We start from the raw sequence: 23905 nt of genomic DNA on the forward strand, positions 1-23905 counted from the left end.
CCGCTGATTCTGATGTTATAGGAAAAGACCAATGTTTTTTCTGCACATAAAGCAACCTGCTGCTGGACTCTCTTTGTATGTCTATGCTCCCCACCATGAATTTATCCAGGCTGAAATTGGGAATAGTTCATGCATGCATGTTTTTCATTTGCGTTTTGCACACTGGCTGCTCAATGTAAGGACACTGGAGAGTCAGAGGGACCAGCTACGTGTTATGTGCAAGTGGAAGCATCAGAGCTCAAGTGGAGGTTTTAGGAATGGGGTAACTGAGAATAGCAATGCAAGGAGGGTGGAGATATTTAATCTTTACACTGACTGTGTTTCCAATCTGCAGGTGCAATAAAAGATCCTAAAACTGGCAATTAACAGCAGCAAATTAAGCAGCGGCATAAATGCATTAAGAACATAACTAAATAAAACAGGACAAACCTAGTCTGGCACCCGAAAGATAATCATGATGGTGCCAGGTGAGTCTTCAGTTCCAGAGTTAGGTCTCACCACAAAGGATCTTTCCCTGGTAGTCAGCCACCCACATAACCTTTAAAGCAGTGTTTTGCAAACAGTGGACTGGGACCCATCAGTGGACCATAGGCCCTTTCAGGTGGCCATCAGTGTTACAGCCTGCCCATTGTGTCCTCACCTGCCTTCCATGTACCATGTACCATACCATGTACCGTAACCTATAGTTCGTAGTAACACCTTGCATGTTGAGTAAAGGAGTCCAGGAGTGTGGGAGGAAGGGGGAGTAGGGAAGGAAAGTCTCCCCTGAGAGGAAAGGGCCAAAGGAAGAAGGAAATTAGAAAGTGAGATAAAAGTTTAGTACTTAATAATGGTAATAGCAATAGTGAGAATGGAATGAAAGGGATAAGAGATGAGAAATGTTATGGGAAGAAAAAGTGAATGTAAAGCAGTGGGAGGAGGAGGGATGAAAGGAACTGTCAGTTGAGGTTTGGATGGGAATAAGGCAGAAGTTGCGTGTGAAAGGAGAATGGGAGAAGAAATGATGGTTGGTGGGGGGGGGGACTTTGAGAGGCATGTGGGGCTAAAATAATTTTTATGTATGACTCTTACATTTAGAGGCTCTGCACCAGCAAATCCTGCTTGAAGCACTGTGGCAAAGAAAGTTGCAGTTTCCAAAGATGGATCAGATATCATTATGAAGTCTTTGTCAGCTGATTATGTCAAACTCAGCCTCCATTTGCTGCCATTTTGTGGCTGGTTCTGCTCCTGCACTACCATTTTGTGAATGGTGGGCCTCAGTAATTTTTAGCTGTCCCAAGTTGGCTCTAAGGGTTGGAGTTGGAGAGCTCTTGCTCTAAAGGCATAAGAACCAGGGCATCAGAAAAGGAGGTTAATTTACAGACAGGTTTGTATGGGAAAAGATAGTTTTTAGGAAATCCTACTTCGAAACCATTTAGGGTTGAGCATCCTCTCCCAGGCTGCTTCTGCATGGGAAAGCCTCCTTCCTAAGTTGCTTTTCTTTTCTTTTTGAATATGTAGCACGCATTTTTGTATGATGTAAGAAGATGAAAGAGATTCACCTGAGTTTTCTAAATGTGTGATGGACTATTCACATGTGCACATCATCACTTGATGTTTGAGTCATCAAAGATAAACATGCCTGTATGATCTAGGCATTCATTTTTCCACGTGAAAAGGAAAGCTTCACTGATCTAGGTTTTAAAAGTGCCAATTTAACAATGTCATCGCGGATTGCCCTTACTTGCTTCAATAAAGAGAGAAATGACTCGCTGAGTTTTTCCTTAAAAATGGCTAGCTCCCTGAAATTTACTAGCTGACTCATTTCCTGAATCTTAACATCTTTCAGTAGAAGCAATTAAATTTCCCAACTCAGATGAAGCCTATAATAAGCATAGCAGCAGCTTGAGCAGTTTGAAATGGGAAAGCTAGTTCAGATATTATTGTTCGCTCAGCACCACTTGCTGCTGACACCAGTATTAAATGTTACTCAATTGGCAGGGGAAGGGGAAATTCAAGTGCAAGTTGGAGCAATCTTTGCAATGTCAATGGCCCTGAAGTGGGTACCAAGAATACCTTGTAATACCTCCAGCACTGTGAAATTGTGAAGCATTTCTGCCATGTACCACAAGCTCTTTTCATTTGCTGTGAAGCATTTTGGTGGGCGTTAAAAATAAAATATAATCCTTTTCTAGGTTTTGGGATTTAAAACAAACTTGATTTCAACCATATATTTATAACTATAAAGGCTAACATTTTATAGCTTCCTCTTTAGATCTATAGTGCTAGTGCATGAATGTTCAGAATGATGCATGTGAACAGCTATTCAAGTGTAAGGTCACCCAACATCACATTACCACTTAGTGCTTTGATACCAGGAAACAACAGGGCCTTTTTTTGCTAAAAGCTGTAGTAAGTGGTCATGTTTACCTTGGCATTGTCTATGTTGCTAGCGGTAATCCTAAAATGAATCCTGTTAAGTGCAGCTCATTAGATGTCCTTCTGCTGTTTTCTACATCTTTTCCCTTTAAAATTATGCGCTCCACAATTTACTGAACTGTTCATTAGAGACTGCTATTTAATACATAAGGCCACAGGGACGTGGGTGGTGTTGTGGTCTAAACCACTGAGCCTCTTGGGCTTGTCGATCAGAAGGTCAGTGGTTCAAATCCACACAATGGGGTGAACTCCCATTGCTCTGTCCCAGCTCCTGACAATCTAGCAGTTCAAAAGCACGCAAGTGCAAGTAGATAAATAGGTACCACTTGGGAGGGAAGGTAAACGGCGTTTCCGTGCGCTCTGGTTTCCATCACGGTTTTCCATTGCACCAGAAGCAGTTTAGTCATGCTGGCCACATGACCTGGGAAGCTGTCTGTGGACAAACGCCGGCTCCCTCAGCCTGAAAGCGAGATGAGCGTTGCAACCCCAGAGTTGCCTTTGACTGGACTTAACCATCCAGGGGTCCTTTACCTTTACCTTTTTACATAAGGATATACGTGGAAAGCCAAAAACCTGATGGCTGATAAATTTAATAACTTTTCTTGTTGTCACTGCACCACCGTCAAGTCCTAAATCTTTGTTTCCATTATTAAAAGAGGGTGTCATATATTTTCCTTTAATTGTATTTCCCAACTCTCCCCAATGCATTAGGAACTCACAAGAAATTTAAATAGAAAGGGTTTCTCCCTCAGTCTACGTCAGAAGAAACCAGAGCGGAATTGTCATTCTTCCTTAACTTTCTAGTTGTTGTTTAGTCGTTTAGTCGTGTCTGACTCTTCGTGACCGCATGGACCAGAGCACACCAGGCACTCCTGTCTTTCACTGCCTCCCGCAGATTGGTCAGACTCATGTTTGTAGCTTCGAGAACACTGTCCAACTTTCTAGAGGTCTCAGTTATTTGTACCTCATATTACACTCTTAAGCTGCTGTGCTGGTTTCTTTAGAATGCTTGAATAGGACACAATGTGTTACTTCCTGGAGTTGAGCAGCAACCATTGGAGACGCTTCAAAAAAGACCTTGGGTTGTATCTAACAAAGTTGTCCCATTCGCGTAGTGTCCAAACTTTTTTCAAAGAGGGCCAGATTTGATGAAGTGAAGGACCTTGAGGGCTGACCAAAGAGCCAATCATAGTTGTTGACTTTTTTTTAGGATTGAAGTTGTATGTTGAGCTTTTTTTATTTTAGGATTTCACCCCAGGAAATAAACTGCCATAGGGGCTAGATTAAACTGACCGGCGGGCTGGATTAGGCCCCCAAAACAGACTTTGGACATCCCTGTAAGGACTTCTGCTTGTGAAGTACAACTTCCACACTTTCTCCTACCTCTGTGTCCCAAATTTGTTGTGGGTTTCCCCTTAGCCCTCTGGGGGGCATGAATTGAGGGCTTTTAGTCTGGCCTTCATAATGTTTTTGCCATAGTGTATTTTGCAGAAGACACAGACTTACGAGCCATATATCAATAAATCAAGGTGGTGTGCAAATAGAATTACTTAAGAGTCATCCAGATGGCTGCATGCAAGTCTACAAATAGCACCCATTCAGATTTCTGCTGTTTTTCTGCGTGAAATATTAATTTGGCCCTTAAACACAACTTTGCCTTCCAAAGAAATTGGAGGGAGGGCAATGTGCATGAAGTGTTACTACTAGCCTAGGTTGGTTTCATGGGGGGGGGGTATAACAAACAGAGTTACTATTCAAACAAAAATAATTCCTACCTACCCCAGATAAGTGGACAACTGGCTGGCAAGGCTGAATCAAACTTCCTTAGAGCGTCCGCAAATTAGAAAATAAGGATATATCTTTGGTTGCTCCTTTCCTCCCTTTTGTATAGTGATGTAGTATTAAAATTTGACTTTGCAAGACAGTGTTTAACTCACCAGTATGTGGATATGCAAAGAATACAGATATTATATTTAATTTCCAATATACGGTGCAGCTTCTAACCATAGGAGACAAGACGCTAACAGTGCCCAAGATCAAAGGGAGCTGTTTTTATTTAGCAATTTGGTCCATCACATTGAATTCTGCAGCATGAATGTAAGAAGGGCTCTAGAGAAAGTTCATTTCCCACCAGTCCTTCAGAATTCTAAGGATCTATATCACCCTTGAAGCCCTGCACGGAGTAATTAGATTGGACTAGGAAAATACTGCATTTTGTGTGTGTGCAAGAGACATATTCGTTCTATTTAAAACCTTCACATTTAACCTCCCCCCCACAAGACAATTGTGCATATGATACTAATGGCCTGAAAATGAATTGTTTTCCAGATGTTGGGTAAAGGAAAAAACCTTTGAAATTTTTGTCTCATGGAGACAGGGGTGACTCTCCTCCCTTTGACATTTGGGTCAAAAGATCCAATAAAAGGACAGCTTGTCGAAAAGTTATGATAAGCCTTTGGGACTCCAAACAGTTGCACAATTACTGAGGGGTCCCTTGGTGTGGGGTAAAGAGCTCATCAAGGGAGGCTATCGAAACAATTGAGTTCTATAATTAACACCCGGAAATCTGCTCAGAGATGGTAATAACAATAAAAAGAGAGCTAAGAAGAAGCTATCCGCTTGTGTGGCAGATGTGGTTTTGTTATAATTTGAGAAAAAGAATCTATTTAAAGGGGAAGGGGAGGGGAGGGGGAGGGGAAGAGATGGAACGTCTATCTTTTTATTTCACTGAGTGCCACTAAAATATAAATTGCAGCTATTTTCCAAGGTAGCAGGTGCTCTCGATATTGTAAACCAGTGATCATCAGTCTAGAATGCATTCAGCAACACACTAGCAAGGCATTTTTTTTCCTTTTGCATTTTTTAAAAAAGTAATGCTGTTGCTATTTTTGTTTGCAGACAATTGATAGGAAGTGGGTTACTTGAGCCTACCTCCTTAAAGAGTTTATTTTTCCTCTGTTACACATGTTGCCTTGTTACTGAAGCCTCTACATATTATGCTACTGTTCAAGAACAAAAGTAAACAGGCTTTGTATCCTTGGGGATCTAAAGTCCAGTTCGTAGGACAAAGCCTTACTCAAAGTATACACATCAGTAGATAGGCAGGTAGGTAGATTGTAATGATTACATTAAATACATTGTTGTTATTATTGTACTGTGTTTGTTAGTCACTTCCCTTACAGTCTAGCTCAAAGCGACTTCCTTTAAAATCAATTTAAAACAATGATAAAAACTTTTTTTTAAAAAAAATAGTTCATATATTTGTTTGTTAATTAAATTTGTATACCCCCCTTCGTCCGCAGATCTCAGGGATGTTTACAACCTTTAAATACAATATAAAAATACAAGATAAAAGCACAAATTACATTTTGTGAACTGCATTGTTATTTTGTGAACTGCCCTGAGATTTTCAGATGAAGAGTGGTATATAAATTTTATAAATATAATACGATAAACACAAGAACAACAACCAACCAACCAACCAACCACCCTCAGGCTACAAGTCCTGCACTACTGAAACAGGCTGCAATGAAACAGGCCTTTAAAAAGAGCCTTTCTTGGCACCTAAAACTGGATAAAGATGGCGCCAGGCATGCCCATCTATATATTACTGATTACTTGCCTCATATAACACATATAACACAGGCACTGTGTTATATGGCATTTCAGTAGCATTATATGGCATTCAATGTTATGTGGCTTTTTTCTTTCAACAGGATTTAGTAGCAGCCCATATAATATATACAATTGGGCTTCCCTAGCATGACAAATACAGCATGCTGCATTCCTGAAGGACAGCGTGCATATTGATTGGAGACATACAGTTTTTGGATCATGCCGGATGACTGATAAACAGAGTCCTTTGCCTATGGGGGCTTCCTTTCGTTGGCTCTTAGCTCCCCACACAGCAATGAGGAAAGCCCTGCTAATGCATAAAACACAGGGGGTTTTTGCAATCGTTTGCTCCGATTTAGAAACTGTTTTACAGGGACAGTAGTGGCTTTGAACTTGAACTGAATGCCGCCATAGCTCTATCTGGACATTGTTTTTATTTGCAAGAGGGTAACTGTGTAAAGGACAGTGGGAGCCTTTTGGCAAGCCTTAATCCTGTCCCCCCAGTGCATCACCTTTCCTGTGTTTAAGGTTCTCCACTCGTTGGGAGGATATTTGTGAAGTGGGGATCCTCCGGTACTTTTGAAGGCCCCCCCTATGTATCCTAGAACCTTGAATTTTCCAAGGTGCAAGGAGTCTCCACAGGTAGAGGAGACTTCATCCTCCAAATGGGGAAGGGAGATATAAAGAGTGGTCCACTGAGGAGGACAAGGCTTGCCACAGCATCCCAATTTCCCTCACTGGGTGACCTTGGGCCAGTCACCATCTCTTAGCCTAACCTATCTCATAGGGTTATTGTGACAATGAAATGGGGAGAAGGAGAACCAGGTACACCACCTTGAGCTCCTTGGAAGACAAAGGTGGTATATAAATATAATAACTAACCAACTTTGAGGATTGTCTTCATGCATGCAAGCAAACAGAACCTCTGAAGAGGGCTTAAGTGTATAAAGGCTAGTTCCCAAAGTCCGCCTTTTATATGCATTGGTTGATATTGGTTGATGTGCTGAAATGTTGATAGGAATGCATGTTGTTGAATGGTTCCTGTGCATACCTGTGACCCATGAGGTACTCTCTGCACACAATACCTGCTTGCAAATTGCCATATTTGGAATGGCGCTACTTTGGTGAAATAATTCCAATTTATTTGGGGACATCTTTATCCCATAAGGAGCTATAACATAACAGAAGGATGTGCACTTGTGACTTTATTTGAGATTACCTATACAGTGGTACCTCGGGTTAAGTACTTAATTCGTTCTGGAGGTCCGTTCTTAACCTGAAACTGTTCTTAACCTGAAGCACCACTATAGCTAATGGGGCCTCTTGCTGCCGCCGCGCCGCTGCCGCACAATTTCTGTTCTCATCCTGAAGCAAAGTTCTTAACCCGAGGTACTACTTCTGGGTTAGTGGAGTCTGTAACCTGAAGCATATGTATCCTGAAGCGTATGTAACCCAAGGTACCACTGTATGAGAAATAAAATAAATGTGCTGGGAGGGGGCCAGGGAGTCCATACAGGTGGCACAGTCTTGTTTCCCCCTGTTTCAGAGTGTTTACTGTCCAGATTGTAAAGACAGTAATGTATTAAATCGGGATGGGCAACCTCAGGTTTAGGGGCCAAATGCATCACTCCAGGCTCTCTGTCACGCCCTCAGAACCCTCTCCAGACAACACTCCCTGCTTCACACCATCCTCGAGGGTTTTTGCCTGGCCAGGGTGTGTCTTTGACCACTGATAATAACTCTTCTTGCCTGGGTCAGGGACAGGGTATGCATGTGTAGAAAGTAGCCAACTGTACAAAGGTAAACTTTAGGCTCATTTCTCCACCCACATGTGGCCCCCAGAAGGCTGCCCGGAAAGGAATGCAGCCTTCGAGTTGGAAAAAGGTCCTCCACCCCTGTATTAAATTATAACCTTGTCATGTCGGTGTGGGATCTGGATAAAAGAAAATGTCTCCCCTTGGCCTTGTTTCACTCTCTCTTTCTAATGGAAAGAACTAATTAAGGCAAAGCTAAGGGAATCGAATTCAAAGTTTGCACTGCTCATGTGACCTAATCTTTTTACAATGGCATCTTTTGCAAGCCGTGCAAGAATACATCTTTTGCGAGCCATTCACGCTCTGTCCTCTCCAGAAAATCCTCCCAAGAGAAAGGAAAGAATGAAGGATTGTCTTGAGTGTGCAATAAAGACTTTCAGGAAATGGGAATCTATGCGGGCTTGCTTGTTTTTCTACCAATTCATTAACATTCAGAAATACTGTATAATATCTTAAGTTTGTTTTCTTTTGAAAGGGCCTTGGTCAGTCATAATAGGTGTGTCAGCTGATTTTCCGTGCCAAAAAAAGAAAGAAAAAGAAACCCTTTAGAGCTAGATTAGATTGTGACATAGAAGTCTATCAAGATGTAAAGAAATGTTGAACAAATGCAGTGGATTAGCAAATAGAGGAAGGTGCCAAGAGCTGGAATGTATTGAATCTGAACACAGCAAAATGAAGAAAACCGTGAATTCAGTTATGGGATTTTCTACAGCTAAAGCAAAATGGCTGTTTGCCTCAGACACAGCTTTAGAGAGAGCTTCCTTGGGTCCTGAAAAATTAATGAACTGGGTTTAATGTAGTAGAAAGGAAAAGAATGTAATGCTTGGAAGGAAAGGGAAGGGGGGGGAGGGAGAATAGCAACTTTGGGGCTCAGTAAGCCTTTTTAAACCAATGCACATGGACTTAAAAATGGAGGAAAGAGCCCCAAATTGCCTGTAGGGGATGTGTTTCTTTGCTTAAATTGGTCTATAATATGAACGGAAAGCTTGCATTGGCTAGAATATATATTCAGTATAAAAATGCTTTGTTTGTTTTTTAAATCCCGCATTGGCCTCATTTAAACGTCACAGTAAAAACGCAATTAATGATTTGCCGTGTTCCCATTTTTCTAGACTTCTGCCCACCAGCACATGGAAGAAACAAACCATAATGCCTTGCTTAGCATTATGTCTGAACCAGGAATTGTGGTTTGTTCCACTCCACAAACCTTGACTACACATAATGGTTTGTTGGGAGCCAAAGAAACCATGACCCCTGGTTCAGATGTAAGTAAGCTAAGGACTGTAGCATGTGGAAGAGTGAAACAGAGTAGGAAGGTATTTGCTGTGGTTTACTGCGACTTACAGGCTGTGCCATTAACAACGTCCATATTGACATCATCCTCATATGACATAAAATAGTTTTGAGAGAATCTCAAAAGTACCTCTTAGTGTGGTTGTGAAATGATCTCATTCCTGTATGGTTTTCTAATGGATCCTCTTTCTTAAGAGACATTTGGCCACTGCAAGGGAGAAGGTTTTGCAGATAGGGAGAGGAGTTAGTTAGTTGAGGAGCTCAGATTCCCTGGATTTCCCCTCCCAACTTCCTTTACTGCTTTCTGTCAGTACAGCTCAATTTGAGAATCAAGCTGCCTATAAGGAAATGCCAATACTACAAACCTCAAAAGCCACAATGCTCAAATCCAGAAAATTAATGGTTTTTCGTCTGAATATAGGAATGCTAGGGCACACATACATGTCATTTGGGAGGTTATTTATTTATGTATATATAGCATTTTTTTGGCTGTTATGCAAAAAGCACCAAAGCAGTATGCGGCATAAAATAATAAAAAAAATTAGTTCAGTTTGGTAAAATAATACATAAATAACAACAACAAATGATACGCATAATATAGCCAACAGTCTAAATAAAATAAAATTTGAGAAATACTGCAGCACAGTCTCCCTTTGCTCACCCAGAAGGATTCCCTGTATAAAAAGAAAAAAATGGTCACCGGACGTGATTAGGTGAATTGCCTTCAGAAATTTGACAGTGGAATGGATTGCCATCCACACTCACAGATTTTACTCTTATCAATTGCCACAAGTAATAATGGCAATATGCTACTTCCAGGGACCAGAGGCAGCTTTCCTCTGAATACCAGTTGCTGAGGAAAGGTCTATTGCCCTTACGTCCTGCTTGCTTGCTTGCTTATTTATTTTAATTACTGTATACCACCCTTTAACAAAATTCTCTGGTTAGCAACAACAAAAATCAATGAAACCATAACAATCAAACAAGCATAAGAAAAACCAGTCTAAAACAAAACCAATGGCAGTATAGAATTTAAATAAGACTTATCAGTAGTGGTGCATTAGCGCAGCAGAATAAAAACATGAAGGTATCTCAAAACTAAAGCACCTGGGAAAATAAAAAATGACCAAAGAATATTATGCAGGTGGAAGGCGAGCCTCTCTTAGGAAGGCATTCCACAACTGGAGAGTCACCAAAATAAGGTTGTCTTTCTAGTAGCCACTTGCTGGATGTCATTTGGTAGGGGCATCCTGAGAACAATTTATGAAAATGATCATAAAGTCCAGGTAGGTATATACGTGAGGAGGTGATCCTTCAAGGAAGTGCTGGATAGCTCAGTTGATTAGGGCATGGTGCAGATAATGCCTAGGTTGATCCCCCTAAGGGACAGCTGCATATTCCTCCATTGCAGGGTCCCTTCTAACTCTATGATTCTATGTCTAATTTCACCTTCGCCCCAAGCCATTTAGGATTTCATGCTGGAATTTTGAATTGCTCTCAGAAATGTGCTGGCATAATGTGATCAAATCAGCCTGTCGCAGTTCCTAATCTTGGTGCGCCGTTTTGGGCCATCTGAAGCTTCCCTATCCTTCTCCTGTAGAGGAGAATCGGGATCCATGATGTGGGTTGTCTCTGTCCCTCTCACCACTGGCAGGAAGTTAAGTTCTTGAGGAATACATCAGGGGGCAAGAGAACCCCCTTACTCCAGTTCTGTTTCCTGCCTTTGCCACTGGTAAGAAGTTCCTTGCCTGCTGTAAGGCAGGAACGCCATCTTGTCAGGGATTTCCTCCCCTTTCATTTTCTTCCTTGGTCTTTGCTTCCTGGATCCTCTTTTCAGCTCCCTTCCACTGTCCGCACCAGGTTTTCCTGCTCTTCCTCCTTCCTTTCGGTTCCATTTTTCTTTGCCTGTGCAAGGGAGCCTGGAATTCCTTTAGCAGCAGCCCAGGCCAAGGAGGCTTTTGGGTGACCTGCCAAGGCCTTGATCCAGCAGCTCCAGTGCTTTAGGAGGTTCTGATAAGCCGGGAAGTTGGATGAGGGAGGGTTTGCCTGGCTAGAACAGGTCTACCCACGGCCTCTACAGCCCCCTCGCCACAGACATATCTGTGGCGGGGGGTGTGCCTCAGGAAAGCAGCCATGGTTCAAACCGGGTTGGGAGCCGTCACGATGGCAGGGTGCCAGGGAGGAGGAGAAAGAGAGCTGATCTCTCCCCTTCCCTCTCTGGGTGCTCCGCATCTTGGGGCAGGGCTAGGAGGAAGCACGGGCCTCAGCATAAGTGGCTCCAGGTGCTGAGCAGGGGAGAAAGGGGCTCCAGCATGAGGGCTTCCAGGAGAGCCGAGCCTCCTCTTTGCCCCAGGGCAGGCATCTCACCCTGCTTCCTGAACCTCCAGGCCTGCACCCACCCCCTTCGGACAGGGAAGAAGGTGAATTTCCCCCAAATGAGGATGAAGAGGGGGAGCATTCTGCGCAGACCCTTTCTGAGCCCAGACATCAAGCAGCTCTCGGAGAAGGCTGTGAAAACAGTGGATCTCTCTGAGCAGGCCCAGTAAGCCAAGGAGCAAACCCAGGCAATGCCTCCAATTCCTCAAGCACAAGGCCTCCGAGAGCGTTTTCCCTCTTCCAGGATAGTTTAAGGAGAGCATCTTTCAGGAATGGCAAGACGCTTGGGGCCGCCAAGTCTGCACATTCTCTTATCAGGAGGTTATACCCATTTGATAAGTCTGGAGGGGATTTTCTTAGTGTTCCTCTCATTGATGCCCCCATATGTTCCCTCCATGGCTTTCAGAGATGGGCAGGATTACCCCAAGAACCCTGAGGTCAAAAGGGCAGATTCTATGAAAACCCAGAAATTGCATGGTTTTGCAAGAATTTACCTGCCTAGGTAGAAACAAAATAGTGCACTTCTAGTGACTGTGGCATGTTAAAGACTAGTTTTCACTGGCCTTTTGACACCTAAGATGTGTGTTCTCAGGGCCCACCATATTCTTGTGATTGTAATCCTTTTAAACCGTTTTTAATTGTTATAACCTGCCCTGGGACCTGCTGCTGAATGGTGGGTAATGCATTTAATAATAATACTGTCCACTTTATCTGATTAGCGGGCTTTAGCACCTAAATCTTATGCCATAGAAATAAAATGGTTTGTGTTTAAGGTTTCATAAGACACTTTGATGTTTTTGCTGCAGTGGACTAATATGGCTGGCCCTTTGGGAGTATTTCACATTGAAGCTATATGCCTATGCAGGTTTCAAATGACTGGGAGATATACATTCAAACAGCCCGAAAGAATCCAGTAAGACTAACTAAATTAATTGATGACTACATTTGCATAATTGCATCTTTATGGTGAAAGTTCCATCACATTTGGGCTACTTATCAAAACATACTTTTCCAATGAATATTTACTGTTCAGGTTAGATTTGGTTCCCATCACTGGTGGTATTATTTTCACAGGCATCACATGTGATGTAGTTAACACTCCTTTCAAATATAACTTGGTTTCTCAACTAACATTGAAGTTGTCTCAAAGTCCAGAACATTAGAATTGTTGTAATTGATTTCTCGTAATCCAGCTGTAGAACATGATTGAAAACACATATGACAGCATATGTTACCTTGACATCTAGAACAATGCGTTTGTAATGTTTATGCATCCTGTGTATAGACAGAGAACTGACAGATGCACAGTGCAATAAGAAATGTTCAGCATACAGTGGTACCTCGGGTTACATACGCTTCAGGTTACAAACGCTTCAGGTTACAGACTCCGCTAACCCAGAAATATTACCTCGGGTTAAGAACTTTGCTTCAGGATGAGAAGAGAAATCGTGCAGCGGCAGCACAGCAGCAGCAGGAGGCCCCATTAGCTAAAGTGGTGCTTCAGGTTAAGAACAGTTTCAGGTTAAGTACAGACCTCCGGAACGAATTAAGTTCTTAACCCGGGGTACCACTGTACTTCTCTGTTTTGCTGGGGACACCCAAGAATCAGAACCAGTCTGAAATAACTTATTGTATTAATTGTAGGTCTTCATGAGGATAAAATTGCCTGACAGGTTTATAATTGCAATCGAAGAGGATGTCATGGATAATTTTGCAAACTTCTGTGTGCATCCAACTTAAATTTGCAGTGAGAAGTGAACTATTTTTGCACTAAACTCCTGCACTGGAAGCGGATTTTCAGGTCAGAATGGAAAATGGGTCAGTGTGATATACAATGAATCCAGTCCAACTTCAGGCTTTGTTAGTATTTATCATCACTGTAAATTCCAAGAAGCTTCAAACGTTTCTTAACTTTTTTCAGGATATCAGATCTTGTTTAATTAAAATTGAAAAAAGAATTTCCATACCAACTACGTCAGATCTATTAATCTGCCTCCTCCATATGACCTTCAACCTAGGTTTTTCTTCATTGAAACAGTAATTTGTACCTTCTTAGCTGCTTATCTTTTGCAGAGGCTCATTCTTTTTACACAAACTGTCTTTGTTTGATGTGGCTGGCAGAATGATGGACCATACCCAATAGGTTTGCATTTGTGTTTGGGGACTAATTGTGTTTGATGTGGGGAGGCTGAGCTTGACCCCTTTGCTTCTCCTTGCCAGTGTTGCGGGGTTTTTTTTATTTTAATCAAAGCCCCAAGGCCATTTGAAGCGTAGCCAGAAAGCACCTTGCAAGTTGAACCCTATCTAATTATGTGATGTGTGTAAACGCTGAAAGCATAAATCTTAGTCACCAGAGCTATGTGTTTTTATAAGATTCCCTGGTCCGGTGACAGCCGAAGCAAGCAAGGGCAAGATTGATCCCACAGTGATTTTTATGGACGCTGCACCACACTTCGTAAAGTTTTGACTTGTTAAGGAGATTCCATAAATGGCCTCAGTTAATAAGGGTGAAGTGACTTGCTCCTTTACAAACATGTTGCAAAAAATCCGTGGCTGTTACAAGTACATCATAAAAGTGGGGGAAATTAAATCATATAAAAGAATGTGGAGTGAGTGGGAGAATAGCTGAAAGCAAATGCATGTTGGTTACTGGAGGCGTAGAAGCAAAGAGCAAGGGAACTCTAAAGGTAGACTGTGTGATAAAAATAAGAGACATGAAAGTGAGTCATGCTGTAAATATTGGCAGTAACCATCCTTTCTTTTGCTCTTTGTCCTTTATAAAGCTGCCTAGTTGACTTTCTCTGTTTCAACGTCTGGTGATGGTGTTTTTTTTTTTTTTTTTAGCCCTAGCCAAAATTTGTTAGAGGGACATGCTTGTATGCCACTGTTCAAAAGATTTTCTTAATGATACTTAAGGGTATTTTTTTTAATCCCAATGATGTAAAAGTAGTCATCCATGTAAGCATCATATTTATGAAGGTGATGTCACTGAACACTTGCTGCACATGGGGCCTTGGCGTCAAAGAATGCAGCCACTGGTATGCTCCGGCTCAGGGGCGGAGTGTTGATTTTGTCTCTTGAGGAGAGGAAAGCAAATTAATTGGCTTCTGCAGAAGGGAGAATTGCCTTTTCTGGGCATGCGAGAGTAAGAGGTTGACTGCCAATCACAGTAGGGTCTTATTCCGCTCCATCTCAAAAATTGGCAGTGTCAAACCATCAGCTGCCTTTCGAAAGTAGTCATGGAATTAAAACAACTGCACCCTGTTTACTGCAATGTGAGAGTGTCTGCAGGTGGGAAGCAAGGAAATGGGGTTTACATAATAAACCCACGCAGGGAAGAAAATGAGACAGATTTTCCAACCAAGTTGCTACATGGACATGCTTAGAGGTGCTCTCGTAAGCTCTACAGGCCTACTTGTTAATGGGGGTCTCATCGGGATTAAAAATTGCCTTCCTTGCTTGGAGAGCGAGCAGTCAAGTGCTCCTTGGCTGGTTAATTTCTCTCCCGGTGCTAAGCAGACATCATTTTTCCTCTTTCAAAAGTGCCCCCATGTCTGAATGCTGAATAAATGAGGTAGCAATTTATTATCAAGTCCTATACCAGTAACAGCTCTTCTTTTCTGTCCCCCCCTTCTTTTTCTAAGCTTGCAAGATTGGATACTACAAGGCCCTCTCAACAGATGTTGCCTGTGCTAAGTGCCCGCCTCACAGTTTCTCCATCTTGGAAGGTTCCACCTCTTGCACCTGTGACCCGGGATTTTTCCGAGCAGAGAACGACGCTGCCTCCATGCCCTGCACACGTAAGTCAGACGCCTTTATTTATTAATTTTCCTCTCCTCCTTCTCTTGCTGCTCTTATAATTTATACATGAGACACTCCCCAGAGATGTACATCCTGCTATGAAAAATGTCTGGTTGGTGACAGGGACATTCAGTAACAATTCCCTTTTAAACAAGTCAACACAATATGTCAATACCGCATCCTCTCTCCTGCTACACAATGGAAAGCGAAGTTTGTGATTAAGTGACAGAATGTAGGTCAACGGCAAAAATAAGAGGGTCTAGTTCCATTTTGGGTTTTTTTGTGTGTTTTTTTTTTTGCATTGGTGTCTGCACCATGGAAGTGCCTTAAGGCTGCACTATGTACGCATAATGAGGGACAATCACATCCTTGCATATGTGATGTGATCAGAAAACAGGAGGAAAGAAGCTCTGAAAGAAAGAGGCATGTAAAGGATGGTTTGTGGCAGCTCTGAATAGATGATTTTTGGTCTTTTTCTATAACAATGCATGGAAAACCTTCATGGATCAGACCAAGGACCCATCTAGTCCAGCATTCTGCTCTCACAGTGGCTAACCAGATGTTCTCATGAAGCCTACAAGCAGGGCATGAGCCCAGTAGCCCTCTCCTGCTTGTGATCTCAAGTATTCAGAGGCAAAACTGTTTTTTGGCATCGTGACTGGTCTTGCTAGATGCTTTGCTCACATATCATGTCAGGAATCAAAGTAATGGGAAGTGGCAAGGCATGATTGCAACACAAGATAGAGCATTTGCAAAATCAGTCACCACTCACCACTGGATGCTGTGATTTTCATCAGGATGCAACCACCAGGTTAAAAAGGTTGTATTATTCAGTTGATAGGCTTTTTGGCCACACTGAAATAAAAGCAAATGAACTTAGGACTGCATGGTTCTCAATTTATTTCCTATTTCTGCTTCTATGTGCCCATTACCACAACATCCATCCATTGCTGTGGAGGTTCTATCATTGTTCATTGATATAGATCCCACAGGGTTTTCTTTTCACCAAAAGGGTTTGCTTGGCTGCTTCTGTGCACCACCTGCAAAACAGGATGGCATCCTCCTTTGTCTAGGGCCCTTTCCCACCTTCTTCAGGGCCACCTACAATCAGCTTTGCTCAGACACTGCACTGGTGATAGTCAAGCCAAGAATAACACATCTGTTGCATTGCACATGAATTTGTTACATCCATCTTTAAAATCTCAAGAAGTTTGAGAAACTCTGTGAGAGCATGCAAAAGGCATTTTGCAAGTGAGCCTTTTCTCTACTGAGATTATATCTTAATTTCACCAGAAAGCTTGCAGTAGGAAGTGCCCAGAGGGTGAGGTGGCACTCTCAGCATGCTCATATCACAAAGGCCATGTTTTAATTGTCCTTGGGCCACTCTGCCTCAGGGCAAGGACATTTATAACACAGACATAGGGTCACCCAGTGAGTTTCCTGGCTGAGGAGGCAATTTGAACCTTGGTTTCCCTGGTTCTAGTCCACCACTTTAAAAAAGAAAGAAAAACAAATATACTGTTACTTTGCTTCATTTCTGTTTCAAATTCATTTTTTAAAAAAATGCAATTGTAGACAGACTCTTCTCTTTTAAATCGAAAGCCAAAGAGAACAGTACAGTGAATCATTCACACTGATAAAATGATTCTAACCTCATGCAAGGTCTTAGTAATTTGTTAGATTTTTAAAAGGTTAACTTCATGGTTTCAAAATAGCAGTTAGCAAGTTTTACATTTGTAATTAGCAAAATAACAAACCTGTTGATTTTAAAGTTTCTTCCACCCACAAAAAAAGAAAACAGAATGTTTTTAAAGTACTGGACAAATATTTGACAATATCTGAGTTGTCAATTGACCAAATCTTTTTTGACTGGTCAAATGCCCAACTATAACTTAGTTCTTTTCATGTTCTGATTGGATGTGACAGTTTCAGTCTATATGGGACATGGGTGCATGGTGGTGAGCAAAGATTTTCTGTAGCAACTTATCCGTTCATGCTGCCCTCTTTTGTAAAGAGAGTCTGCTGGTCGTCTTTGATTAGAATCTTGCTATGCCCGCTTCTTAGCTAATGGCTAAGAGAAGTAAAACAAAAGAGAATCAAATGAGTTCTGAATCCTATTATCCTAACTAATTTTTCATGTTGTTGAGATACAAAGGGGCCAGGCCACAATTTTGGGCTATATATTATCCCAGCAGCTGTCTCATGCCTGCCAATCTTTGTATAGCTTTTTTGTGCTCATAGCTGCTTACACGTTCAGTGTTAGCCAAATCCTTTAAATTTTCATCTACCGACAGAAAGTCCATGGAATAATCTAAGGTACTAAGGCTTGTTTGGGAAACCTTTGGCCCTCTGGATGTTGTTGAACTTCAACTCCCAATATTCCTGGCTGTTGGCCATGCTTGCTGGGGCTGATGGGAGTTGCAGTTTAGCAACATCTGGAGAGTCCGTCTACTCACACCTGTACCAAGGCATCCACCCACCTCCTCAGATCTCTTTACCAACACTGGCTGTGCTCTGTAGCTGTGCTTCTAGTTCAGCTTTCAACCCTTATATCTGCTGACAGGAAGGTTCTTATTCTGGTGCCCCTTCAGAATTGCTTTCAGATCCTCCTCCAGCAGTAGAAACAAAGCGACTCCTGAAGCAGACAGCAAATTTTCTGGTTCTCCATTATGCTCTCAAAGACTCACTATTGCAGCCTCTCAAAGCTGCTCTTCAGTAGCTGACTCATCTTTAAGCTGGAAGCTCTTGTACTCCAAATGCAAAGTGCTGAACTTGCTCAAAATTCTTTCTCTGTCCCTCCCTCTAGCAGGGTGGAGGATGATTTGGTCACCTTCCCAAAACCTGAGAGGTTTTATGTGCCAAAATTCAGATTGAGCTTCCTAGTGATCAAATAACATTTACTGTTATTTTGTTTTAAGTTCCTGGCCACCTAACTGCCCATTCACAGTGATCAAGTTGGCCAGAGCCTGGAGTGCATGTTGGCTAAACACGCCAAGAACTAGTCTGCATTTACTTGTCTTACCACAATCTAACACAGATACCTCTAAACCCACCGAAATGTGGTTAGACACTGGAGGAATTTCAAGGATTGAAAGCCAGAGAAAGGATAAACCGGCTGAATGAAGCTTTAGTGAGTTATGGCTTGGCCATATATGGGGTCTTATGAAAGAGTCAGCTGAACCAAAGATAACAAATATTTTGAAAATAATTAACCCAAAAGTTCAATATCTCTGAAGTCTTAAGGGAATGTTCTGTGGTTTTGGTCTCTCTTTTTAAGGAAGGGAATAATTGGTGAATATTTTTATTTTGAAATGATAGGAAGACAGTCTTGTCAGATTTTCTAGCAGCTAGTTAGGGAGTCTGTTTTGTTCAAGAAGGCAAGGCAGAAATTTTGGAAGAGCACCAGCAAAAGAGAACAAGTCATGGATGAGCAAAGAATAGCACTGATTCTAAGTGGTTCTAAATTCTAAATTATTCTAAATGGTTGTGATCCATGGATTGTGTGTGATTAGATCTTGGTGGAAACATTTTTCATGGAGCCAGGCTATAAGCTCTGTCCAGAGCGATATCTTCTTTCCAATCATTCTCTTTTGTTCTGACTTTCTCCCTTCAAATAGTTTTCAGAATGTCTTCTTGGTTAGGAGCTGTGCCACTTAAAATGTAGACTGTGGCTCAGAGGTAAAACTGACTGCTGTTGTGGATGGCCTTAAATTCCACCTCTGACATTGAGCAAAAAGGATCAGGTTGTTTGTGATGAACCTGGTTTAAAGTGTATAGAGACACTGCTGAAGATATCTTCCAAGTTTCTTGGATAAGGCTATGGCTATTTGGAGAAATCCTGTGATAATGAGGATGTGCTTATTGTGATGTTCGGGACTTTCTGTTCACCATAGTGCTGGGGAATTATGCTGGCCCAGTGTGGTGTACAGAGGTAACAGAAGCCCTCAATTTAGGTCTGCAGTGAAGTGGAAATTATACGATAGAAACATTATAACAGAGTGTTTATGTGAAGCTCTTTTTTGTATATAGTAATGATATAAAGAGGAAGAGCAGGTTAGTTTCTATACTGTTCAAAGATGTTATTCACCTGCAGAATACTCTCCTGTTGCTCAGATGGGGCACTGCTAAGAGTACCGTAAGCACCAGAGGTGCGCTTGGTATGTACTGGAAACCAGGCTTCGGCCCTCTGGAATCAATTACCAGCTGAATTTAGAGAAGCACTGAGAGTTTTTATATTTAGGCAGCTTTGGAGGACATTTTTTGTTTACTTGAAGTGGGAGCCAGTCATTTTTTCGAATAATAATTGTACAGTTGTGGAAATGGTTTCTTTGCATTCAGTTTACAGAGTTGGCATCCTCTTGTATCTTATTTCATTGCACACCACTTTTGTAACTTTTGGTTGTAAAGTGGTTTATAAATCTGCAATTAATATATGTGGTTATAAATTAACACTGGTCCATTAAATGAGTCATCGTAATATAATTAAACATTAGAATAATGAAGTCAAGCACATGAATGACTTCAAAATTAATAGACCACACACAACAATATTTTAAACAACTTCTATGGAAACATGGAACAAATATGAAAACTGAAAACCACAAGAGCAAGTGAAACCAAACTTTAGAGAAGGCAACCATTTTAAAAAAGAGAGAGAGATATCATGAGGCAGGGGGAAAGAGCTCTATTTAAAGATCTGTTTTAGAGGAAGCATCTTGGTTTGCCTAACTTTTTTGACATGGGGAGATGGAGAAGAACACAAACAACAGAGGATCTTTCACACTTATCTCAGTTCTTCTTACCAGTTGGTTAAACCAGGTGATAAACCCAATTCCCTTGTGCTGACAGCTATAATAATCAAGCACCTTCTTTGTTCATTATGCTCTATTTAACCCCAGTAGTCTCATTCAGTCTTGCATTTAGTAATCGCTCAGTGTGACGGCCTTCTAATGAAGAAATAAAACATAGAATCTGAGACCCATTCTTCTAGCAAAAACATACACTCTGCTCCATTGGCTTGTAAAATCAGGTTTCTGTTCACTATTAGGCCAGGTTTTAAAAAAAGGAAAAAAGAAGAAGAAATGGGTAATTTAAAGGAAAACACCTGGAATGAACAGAAAATCACCCTCCCTCCAATTTTGTTGGGTGTTGGTGGGAGGAAGGTCTTATTGTTGCTAATTATTTATTTTAGTTGTTAAGACATTCACAAGTCTCCACTTTTGTTCATCATTGTTCCTTGGGCAGCTGTTCCTTTAACTATTTTAATAGCTACATCTTTGGTTTTACATCTTAACTCTCCAGGCCAGGAAAGGTAGACTTAATAGCTTTCTGTTTTTCCTGAATCTCACACTGGAGGAAAAGGAAACGAGAAAGCTTTCCTCCCCCACCCTCCTTATACAATCCCCATGACAAATTATGAAAATTGCATGCTTAATTTTTATGCACTGGTTAGAAAATGCACTGCACACAGCCTATAAATTGTTAGCATACCCGACATCAAAAACTTGGCTCAAGAATATCAGGGTTTTATTTTTGTAAGGTTACATTTTACGCGGCCAGTTGGATCACCAATATTGTTCTCTTTGAATCAGTTACTCAGATGTTATGTTTATGGCTTATATTTATATAAAGAGAAACCTTTGTGGAAGACAGATATTGGTATTTATTTATTTATAAAAGCATTTCCATACTGCCTTCATGCAAAACATCAGGGTAGGATACAACAACATAAAAACATTTAAAAGAGATACAAAAGAATCATTAAAATGTCTAGCTACTCAAGGGACATTTTAGACAGCAGCATAGATCTAGCAACACTTTAAAAAATCTTCAAAAGGGACCTGAAACACAAAAGTGAGTATGCCTGCCGAATCTCTGCTGGAAAAGTGTTCCACAGCATGGAATTGGAGATATCAAATGCCCAACTGCTAGTGGAGTCCAATTGGGTATCTGTAGCACCTGGAACACCCATCTGTAACAAGAAGAATATAAGGTGATCCTTTAGGTATTTTGGACCCAAGTTGTCCAGGGCTATATCAACACAAGAATCTTGAACCTGGCCTGTTAGGATATGATTTAGGAGATGTCTCACCTGCTGTTGTCCATCTGCTCCAATCTGCAGTTGAACTGCTGCATTTTGTGCCAGCTGGAGTGTCTATATTATGCCCAAGGGCGACCCCACATAGAGCACATTGCAGCAATCTAGTCTTGAGGTTACCAGTGCATGAACTACAATAGCCAAGATATCCTGATCCAGATGCAGCCATGACAAGTGTCACATAATACCTTCGCCACATCTATGAGAACTTGGTTGTTTAGTGCGGCCGCACTGACACTTTTGGAACTCCCTACCTACATCAGTAGGTAGGGAGTTCCAAAAGTGTCAGTGCGGCCGCACTAAACAACCAGGGCTGGCGCTTTCACTGTATTCTTTTCGGCACCTGCTGAATACATTCTTATTTAGACAAGTCTACCCAGATGTTTTAAGGGATGCGGGTGGCGCTGTGAGTTAAACCACAGAGCCTAGGACTTGCCGTTCAGAAGTTCAGCAGTTCGAATCCCCGCGACGGGATGAGCTCCCGTTGCTCGGTCCCTGCTCCTGCTCACCTAGCAGTTCGAAAGCACGTCAAGGTGCAAGTAGATAAAGAGGCACCGCTCCGGCAGGAAGGTAAACGGCGTTTCCGTGCGCTGCTCTGGTTCGCCAGAAGCGGCTTAGTCATGCTGGCCACATGACCCGGAAGCTGTACGCCTTGGCCAATAAAGCGAGATTAGCGCCGCAACCCCAGAGTCGGCCACGACTGGACTTAATGGTCAGCGGTCCCTTTACTTTTACCTTACCCAGATGTTTAGAAATTTTGTATGTGTTTAATTTGTTTTAGTCTATTCTAAAGTGGTTCTAACTTTCTGTATGTTTTGGCTGTAGATTTTTTAAGTGATAACCTTACTGCTTTATCTTTTTTGGTAAACTGCTTTGAGGGTTTTCCCTACAATCAAGGAGTATATGCATTTCATGGAATGAATAATAAGTCAAAGAGGAGTGGTCTGGGGTGGTGAATGTTAGCAGAGAAAGCTGCAAAGTGATGGAGGAAAGTACAGTGTCCTTGGCAAAGAGGTGGACTCTGTGCTTTGCTGAGATGGTTTTGGGGGGCACTGCTCCCCAGCAACCCACAGTGTGCAGTAAATGAATAAGGCTCGCTGAGCTCACCCACCCCATGGGTCAGTGCTTCTCAATGGGTTTCCTCTTCCCCATGGCAGCTGCATGCCCTGCCTTGTGTGTAGATCGTAGGATGATGCCTTTTGACCTCAGGCTCATAGTTTCAGTGTCTGATCTGATCTGGTATCATCAGTGAAGACAGAAGCCTCTGTGCCAGACACAGTTGTCTTTCAGCATTCTGGATGTGCTGAGTAGCTGTCTGCCTGAGCCACACATTCTGAACTGCACACTTGCAGTCCGTCAGCAGTATGCTAAGATATGGAGATAGCACATCTGATTTATCCTAAACGTAAGTACAAGTTATAATTTCATGTGATATAATTTCAGGTGCCTTGCTGTATTTTTTTAAATGAAAGTGTGGTTTATAAATATTTAAATAAATAAGTTATGGAAGAATTATCCCTCAGAGCAATGCAGTTATTATTTTGAACAACTGGGTGGCTGAAAGCAGAGAGAAAGAGAAACTAAGAGGGCTATATGACCAGGCCTGTTTATTCTGCAAGCCTAATAAACTTTGCAGGGTGTTAGAATCCAATGGCTATATGGACCATGCACATTGCCATGAATGTACAAATGTACAAATAATTAAAATGTACAAAATGAATAAAATTCAACATTGCCAAGCTATATGTACAAACTTCAAAATATTTCTTCCTCGGTCTAAAGAATATGCCTTTTCTGTTATCTTAGAAATTTTCCTGCTAGAAAGAACAGGTGCATTTTGTCACTTTTGTATCCATCTGCATCAGTTTCCTAAACAATATTTTTCATTACAATTTGAGTTAAGCTTAGAGACACTATTAGTTTATTAACTTTTTTGATTGGGTCAAAGTAATTAGCATTAGCTGTCCAGCTGAAAGTACAATACAAATCTGTCTCTCTGTAAATGACTTTGAATAATTTGGTCTCTCGGGCTAGCCAAACAAAAGAGTGATTGTTTGACATATGGTAAAATATATATACAGTATATATGTATAACTAACACACCTGCATTCAAGATACTCTACAGAACTGAATGTAATAAGAACAGATTTTAAAAGCTGCAGAATAACAATCCGTTTTCTTATTTTCACTTCAGGTTTTTATCCTGATATGAAAAAATAGGTCTTGTTATAAATTGCGAGCATCACTTAGATTGTCTTTGCATTCGCCTTTTCTAATTGAATTTAGCCCTCTGCTGTATTTCCTCTAGAAAGTATATTGTTTTTAGATTACCATTTCAGTCCTATTACTCAAAAGTCCAGCTTCTAATGCTTTCTGACAGTTATCAACATAATGAAGCATAATGAAATGATGAGCAATCTACAGTGGAAACTCAACATGGATTCCACTAGTGCTGTGTGACCGCTGTAAAAAATATGAATGCAGATGAAGA

General features: G+C 41.4%; 1 protein-coding gene across 2 annotated transcripts in view; it reads left to right on the forward strand.

Moving 5' to 3' along the window:
- EPHA4 (EPH receptor A4) overlaps positions 1-23905 on the forward strand; it is a 157891-nt gene that overhangs the window by 52048 nt on the left and 81938 nt on the right. For both annotated transcript variants that reach the window (XM_083613745.1, XM_083613744.1), the window contains exon 4: positions 15161-15316. In XM_083613745.1, the coding sequence (XP_083469871.1) occupies positions 15161-15316 (156 nt within the window). The remainder of the gene's footprint in view (positions 1-15160; positions 15317-23905) is intronic.

This window comes from Podarcis filfolensis (genome assembly GCF_964270895.1).
Source record: "Podarcis filfolensis genome assembly, chromosome: 5".
NCBI lineage: Eukaryota > Metazoa > Chordata > Lepidosauria > Squamata > Lacertidae > Podarcis > Podarcis filfolensis.